The sequence below is a fragment of the Limulus polyphemus genome, unplaced genomic scaffold (genome assembly GCF_000517525.1).
Source record: "Limulus polyphemus unplaced genomic scaffold, Limulus_polyphemus-2.1.2 Scaffold463, whole genome shotgun sequence".
NCBI classification, from domain to species: Eukaryota; Metazoa; Arthropoda; class Merostomata; order Xiphosura; family Limulidae; genus Limulus; species Limulus polyphemus.
This window is the reverse complement of record NW_013666073.1, coordinates 438,173-446,265: the sequence shown is the minus strand read 5'-3', so window position 1 is coordinate 446,265 and position 8,093 is coordinate 438,173. Positions and strand designations below refer to the sequence as shown.

At 34.3% G+C, this 8,093-nt stretch overlaps 1 protein-coding gene across 2 annotated transcripts in view; it reads right to left on the bottom strand.

Annotated features, from left to right (window-relative positions):
- LOC106458435 (exportin-5-like) overlaps positions 1 to 8,093 on the bottom strand; it is a 137,640-nt gene that overhangs the window by 89,507 nt on the left and 40,040 nt on the right. For both annotated transcript variants that reach the window (XR_002610372.1, XM_013917949.2), the window contains exons 8-9: positions 7,548 to 7,624; positions 1,336 to 1,435 (exon numbers count right to left, since the gene is read on the bottom strand). Coding sequence is in view for 1 of the 2 variants with exons in the window: in XM_013917949.2 (XP_013773403.1) it covers positions 1,336 to 1,435; positions 7,548 to 7,624 (177 nt within the window). In the remaining variant the exon portion in view is untranslated. The remainder of the gene's footprint in view (positions 1 to 1,335; positions 1,436 to 7,547; positions 7,625 to 8,093) is intronic.

Genomic DNA, 8,093 nt, shown 5'->3' with positions numbered 1-8,093 from the left:
TTTTACAAATTGCCAATAGTTCTATCTGACATTTAATACTATATTATTTATAACCAATAGAAAGCCATAATTTTAATCTATCAAATCATGTTATATTATGTTGTTTTCTATAGAGAGAATTGTCTATTTCACTTCCAGTTTAAACTTTATTCTCAAAGGAAATGCAACAACAAGCTTAGCTACGTTTTTAACAGCTCTTACTGCATAGTTATAAAGACAGAAAAATTGTGATAGTAATAGGACATTGTCTGTATGGTTATGTTTTGTCGATAGCAAAAAAAAGAAGACTCCGGTAAGTACTATATTTCCTGTTTTTCATGTGTATTCTTTCTTTATTATTATAAAAGTAACTAAAACATAAAACGTAGAAACTTTTTAGGTTAGATTAGGTAAAATAAAAAATAAAATTTTTTCACGAAGTATGCTCATGAGTAGCCCACATGTTACATAATTTGATAGAGTAATGTGAACTACATATTCATCAAGTGATTTATGACTTGTGTTGCAGGATTATTTATTATTCATGGTTCAAAAAGCAATAAAACAATAAAATGTAAGCATAAACAGATGTATATTGTTACAAGTTTAAATATATATAGGATAAGAAATATTTTTTCATGTCACAATTTGAAGTCATTCTAGAAAGAAAAAAAAAGGTACTTTAGATAGATTTATTTTGAATTTTTATTTATGGTGGTTATGAGATTGGTCAATTGACCAACCTCATATAGAGTTAGGGCAGAGAAAATTAATAAAATATAAAACATTTGAAATTTAATTAGGAGGTTTTTTAGTGAAATCTAAAAATTTTCAAATGAAGAAACATTTTTAATCTTAACATGAAAATCATTTTACACTTGGAGCAGTCAACACTTTGACACCATATATATACACAGAGAAATTTTAAGTGAAAATACTTCATTAAAAATTCTGATTCTTTTGTCTATAAAAGACTTAATGCTTACTTAAAGCTTGCAAAATTTCATGAAAATACACAAAGCACAGTAGAAGTTATATCATGGAAACTATAAAGGTCAATTTGGCATCATGAACTTTGCCAACTGAACCAAGTGAGTGTTAATAACGTTTAAGTCTTTTTTTGCTTAATGTAAAAACAATGCATTAATGGAAGGTGAAGGTAACAGTGTTGAACATAGATATGATTACTTTTAGTTGTAATTACATTTGTAACAAGATCAGCATTCAGAACACTAACTTAAATTAACTCAACTAAGATAACTGTTTCAAACCTGGAATTTATAGTTGAATTAAAACCTGTCTTAAAAGATTTGATCAAAGCAGGATATTTTAAATATCTAAGCTAAAAGGACTCACCCACAGCAAACACAGCTGAGAACCGAGACCTGTCAAAACTTGGCAAAGTTTCTTCAGAAAAACATAGTGTTGTTCTTCTAAGGGGGCCAGAGCTGCAGCACTATTATTAAGATATACAACTAAAAGTCTATTTCTTTTATATAAATGACATAATAGTAAAGATTTTTAACATTGAAATCATTCTAAATGTTGTACTGGCAGAATAAACCAAACTGAATTCAAGTTAATTATCATTGTACACTTATCCTTCATGTAAGAACCACGCATCTCCTACCAAAAACCATCATTTCTCATAAACATTAACATTTTCCTTACCAAAAAATGCATTTCTGACAGACACCTCTACACACAAATTAACTATCTTCCTCAGAAATGTGCCAAAGATACTTGCATGCCACTAACCTTGAAGCAACTCCCACTTAATTTCACATGATTTTATGTGAATTGTGCTACTGCATGATTATGTCATCATGCAACAAAGCCCTCTACCAATGAAAGGGTGACAACTCCATGCTCACTAACTCCCCTTATGAATATGAGCTCGTAAGTCTACATTCTTTGACCAGACAAGTAAGAAAATGTGCACAGGAAATGGGGAGGATGGGTGGGAATGTGTTTAGAGGTTAACATCTATTGGAAATACATTTCGAGATACGGAAAATGTAAACTTCTGAAATGATAACACACCTCCTCACACAGATTAGCTAAAATCTCACGTTCATAGGGTGAAGGAATGGTGCAAAATTTACCTAGGTGAGCACCTTTCAAAAAACATCTGAAGTAGGGTTTGCAGTCACTACCACTACTGGTACTGGTGGGACTCAGAGTCCAGTACCGGGCATTCAGTACCAGTACTGGTTTAGAGTATATCAGATGTTGAGAATATCTGTTATCACATGTCCCATCTTCAGAGTCTTGACCAAACACCTCCTCTGGTATTTCAGATTTGCTTCTCACAGAATTATAAATGTTTGATGTGGTAGTTTTGAGTTCATGCTTCAATCGATAAGTGAATCTCACCGTGAAAATCGGCAATACCATAAAATATGGGAAACTGGTGACAACCATGCTCTGGAAGAATGTGAATGTGCTTACGCGACTGATTGTACGTTAGGTAAGTGCGTGCACGATTAACCCTTAGAATGCAAGCAGGTCAAACTGAACATGTCACAACATTTGTGCGAGTTACATTCACAATTTCATTAAACTACTTAATTATTATGGTATATGAACAAACTTGACATCCAACCATAGATAATAAATCAAATTTTAATATTATATAAGTTTTAAGTTCTTAATTGTATAGGGAAGTATTTAAAAACAACCTCAAATTCCCCTAGTGTGAGAATTTGGATATTTGTTCTTGAGCCGTCTCTATAATTTTGTCACCGATATACTGAAGCTATATTTTTATATTTTTCAATTTTATGAGGCTAAAGAGCAATCAACGAAAATTCAGAAAGCACGTTTCATGCCTACCTCTGACATGCTCAAATTTACAATTTGCTAATAGATTTTTCTGAGGCTGACTCCCATTAAATTTATAGCCAATAGAAAGCCTAGATTTCAACTGAGTCATTGTCATAGTCGTCATACCATGTGGGATTACAGATAATTGACAATATGGTATAATGGAAAAAAAATTTTCCCAAGAGAACACACTGGGAAGAATAGTTGAACTTCTAACTGCTCAAGTCATATTGATTAGAGAGCCAGAAAAATTATCACAGACCCAGAACTATCTCAGCTGTTCATGTATTATTATTGTGTTCTTCCGTGCATTACATAATTAAAGAAAAATTTATTTTGTGGACTAGTAGCCTTGGTGTAAAGTATTAGGGCTAACACAAAAGAACAGTCAATGGTAAAAAAAAAAGTTACATAGGTAGGTGCTATATTTCTTGTTTTTCTTATCTATTCCTTATTTATTATTAGTAAAGTAACCAAAAATGTAAAACTTAAGAACTTTTAGGCTAGATAAGGCTAAATTATTTAATATAAATAAAAAGAATGATAATAATAAACTTTTCCACGAGGTATACTTGCTAGGACTAAAAGTTTGAGAGTAGCACAAGCTTCATGTAACTTCATTGAGGTAACATTAGCTTCATGTTACCCCCAATATTTGAAACTTTTTATGGTGGGAATTTTAAAAACCATGGTCCAAAAGACAATTAAACAATAAAATATAATTAGAAACAGATGTATAACACTAAGAAGTTTTAAGTTATTTAGTGTAAACAAATGTAGCCTCATGCTATAATTTGAAGTAATTCTAGAAAGAAAAAATGGCAATTTTGGTTTATGGTGGTTACAAGGTCAGGCAAATTGATCAAGTCTGTATTGAGTTAGGATAGAAAAAATTACAGATAAATACTTTAATAAAAATTCTGATCTTTTCTTTACTAAGAATTATAATGTTTACTAAAAACTTGCCAAATTTCATAAATATACATAAAGCACATTAGGAGATATATTATGGAAACTCTAAAGGTTAAGTTGGGGTCACGTGACTAGGTCGATTCGACCTAGCCTGTACAGAGAGAGTTAAATTCATATGCGATGGACAATACAATTGAATGATTCCTCTGACTGGTCATTGTTTCATCAGATAAGTGCCAGTGACTGGATCAATTCCTCCTCTGTCAAATCAATAAGGCATCTTCTACTGGTGCAGCTAGAAAAAGTGAGGTTTGGGACTACTTCATAGTCAATCCCAATGATTTTAAAAAGACAAAGTGCACAAAATGTAAATATATCACCAAATGGGAGCACTGAGAGAAAAAAGGATGACCTAAGAGTGAAACTTGGTGAAATGTACAATAATGGCATCTATTTTGGTGTACATTCGAGGAGTGGACCTCAAGCCAGAATCGATGCTACGTGAACATCAATATCCATACCACAGAACGAATACTGGAGTCTTGGCTTAGCATATACTGATTTACAATTACAACTGAACATATAGTTCAGACTGTATGGTGAAAACTTGAATGGTTTGGAGTGAAATTTAACAAGGACAATGTGTGTCATGTGGTGGGGCGTCAGTGATGTTGAATTTTGGGCACAATTACTTACCTAACCCTGATTCTATCAAAGCATCTCGGCCCTGGTTCAACACATTCCAGATGGGAATGAAAAAGGGAATTTGGGATACTATAATGAAGTTATACAGTAATCTCCATCCTGAAGTGGACATGCCAGAAGAAAATGATGACACAGACCCTGAAACAGAACCGAACAGTGAATCAATGTGCAATGTCCTTGATTGTGAATTGAAATCACTTGCAGCCTCTGCAGCTCATCCTAGTGACACAAATGAGTATCTGGCCCAGGATTTCAGGCTTTGGGAGAACAAAAGATGCACCCAAAAAACTGGACCAGATGTACAATGACCTGAGAAGTATTCAAAGCACTAGTGTCGAGGCAGAGTATACATTCTCTGCATGTGCACTTATTGTTACCAAACTACGAGTTCGAATAAGCGATGCCTTGCTCGATGCCCTAACATTTCTGAATCCATAAAATTTGAAGGAATAGCAGAATGGAGTATTGACTTAGACAAGGGACAAATCGAAATACATCCCCACAACCTCTGTGGTGGTTGAAATCGATTGAATTCTTTGGGCAAGACTGTCAGAAAACAAAAAACTTGTTTATCATGTATATTTGATCTGATATGTTCGATATAAATATATTTGGATGGAATTGAAATTCTGGATGAAAAAATCTTCATTGATTCTGACTCTTGAATTTGTAGTCTCAATTTCAGTTCTGTAGCAAAAGATTAGTACTTAGTTAGTCCAAGATCGAGTCATGAGACAATAGGCTACAGGCCAAAGTGTCTCAACTTCATTACAGATAGATCTTTAGATCCCAGGTCTTCGGCTTAGTAGCGAGTACAGGACAGGTAGTTGTTTCATTTAATTTCTGCATGGTGTGATCTTGTGATGGCAATTTAGAACAAGATTTCACTATTATATTGCATTCTGAGGATGATAGGACAGGATATTTCTATGGTTATTGGTACTGACTTTCAGTGATGCTTGAGTACTGGTACCAGCATTACCCGGTCGGTACTGGTACTATTACTGGCAACAAGATACTGCCAGTACTATTGCTAACCCTAATGTGAAGTATGCCCATTGGTTGTGACATCCAATGGCTGGGGCTCCATTGGGGCTCACCTGTGGAAGATCTCATCTCATCTAAGGAATATTCTTCACTTGTATATGAAAGCAAAAAAAATAAGAGTGGTATAACAGGTACGTGCAGAATTGGTGCATGGCTGTCTGAGTACTTGCACACAAGTGTAGTGTGGTTGGGGCTCATTCAGACTGTACCTTGTGTGCTCACCTCACCTGTACCATCAAACTCGATGGGTCAAAACCAGTTGTGGTAGAAAGGTAGTTGAGAGATACATCACAGATGTGTATATGGAATGCTCACCTCAACTTTATTGTCAGACTCTGAGAGACTTACACTAGTTGCAAGAGAAGGGCAAGCTTGTTATGTAGTAAGGATTGAGACTGAGTGCTGTCAACTCGACTCTATTGAACAGACAGTTGCTGCAGAAGGAAGGCTTGTGAGATATAAAGTGAGGAAGTAAACTATTGTGGAGAAATGGAAAACGAATGGCAACATAAATTGAGTAATGGAACCCATATGTGTGATAGTCACTGGCATGAAGAGTGATGAATGAGACTTCTGATAGAAGGAAGATAAGAAAAAAATGAAGGAAGGCCTGGAATCCAGAAAGGAAATGTGGGAAAGAAACTGATCTATGCAAAAAAATAGGAGTAAAGAGTGAGGTTGAGAAATAGAAAAACCTGGGAAGATAACAAGGACAGAAGTTGTATGCTATCAGAAGAAGTTACCAGGGGGAAATGAACACCACTAAAGACATCTGGGTAATGAAAGAGAGCAGTTGATTAATAACTGCACTAGAAGATGGAAGGGATACAGTAAAGTGGGATGTAACCCAACAAGTCCCAACAGCAGGGATAGAGTAGAAGAGTAGGAAGAGGCCAAACAGAGAAGGGAACAAATATCTACAGAAGTCATCAAGAAGTGCTTCAGATAACAGGTAGAATTAGGAGAGAGAATACAGAAGGGTAGAGACGAAAAGACAAAAAAACACGCAAAAATGTGGAACTAGAAAGTGAATGTATGGTACAGGGCTTGTTCCCCAAGTTGGCTAGAAAGATAACAATGACAGGGAATTGTGATAAGGAAGGGAATAAAGTTTACAAACAAATCAGAACAAAAAGAGTCACAAATGTGAGGGGAACAAGGCATTTGGGTGTGAGAAGGAGCTATTAGATAAAGTAAACAGTATAAAACCTAATAACACACAAGAAGAAAAGACAAGGTAAACCCAAGAATTGAAGTTCTGAAAGTGAGAAAACAAAAAATAATAAAGAACACAAGCAATAGAGATGGAAAGAAACATACTATAGAAGGAAATCCAGAGAGAAATTGAAAGTTAAGGTCGTTTCACAAATGGTAATGTATTACTCAAAGTAAATTGGGTGAAGGTCCTAGTCTAATAGATCAATAACGACTGAGGAGAAAGAAATTCAGCAAATGAGACGGAAGTAGAAGACCCATTAAATATGTTATAATCCACAATACATTGAATAATTACTGCTATGATCCTGACAATTAACGAGCCTCCACAGCCACAGCAGAAATAAGGCCTAAGTGTGAAAAATGCCCCCCACCCACTCAAGACTAAGTACAAATTACCACCATTTGAGAATTCATAAAAAAATTAAAGCTTTTGAAACAAAAGCTAAAGAAAACTAAAACCAAAGTATCGTTAATGATTCAAAACTCAATAAATTTAACATGTCTGTGCTACATGGTGCCGAGGAAAAGAATGAAGAATCATAAGTGCAAATGCAGAGGGGGAGTTAGAGTGCTTGGAGGTGTCTTGCTTTTCTATTGGTGGATGGCTTTGTTGCATGGTGAGACCATCATGCAATAATGCAATTAACATAAAATCACATGAAATTAGGTTGAAGTTGCCTCAAGGCTAGTGGCATGCAAATCGCTGGCAAACACATGAAAAAATAACTAATCTATATGAGGAGATGTATTATTGTCTTCGAATTTCTCATTTCTTAGTTGTGTTTTTATTCTTTAATACCTTAATTAAAATCAAATTTAATTTAGAAGATAAATATTATATTAAAAATATGTATACACACCTAGCTGCAGAAAAAATCACTGACATAGCATCTTCCTCAAAGAGTACTAGAAGTGGTTTTCGTTCTTCAATTTTCCCCTATACAAAAACAAAGAAAAAGTTGTAAAACTAAAGATATCTCAGTAAAACTATATAACTCCAAGATTGCTAAAATACATCTTACTAGTGAATAACAGTTTTTTAAAATCTGAGAAAATACAAATTTTCTTTGACTACCATTTACATGAAATACAAAAACAGCAACTATTATTGTATCCACTCTTTTTCCAAAGTCATTAAACAGTTACAATTGTGATAATTAATGAGTTCTTTGTATGGAAACTTCTAAAACTTTAAATAGTGAGTTCATGGAAAAATATTACAAACTTATTCATATTAATCAAGTTCCAAAAAATACAATGAAAAAGGTAAGAAAAACTGCTCAATTCATAATTAGATTGATGGACTTGGAAAATGTTGATGAAAATGTTTAGAAAGGCTTTGTTGTTGTTGTTTGATGTCTTATGGTGCAAAGCAACGAGGCTATCTGCACCAAACAACCAGTAAA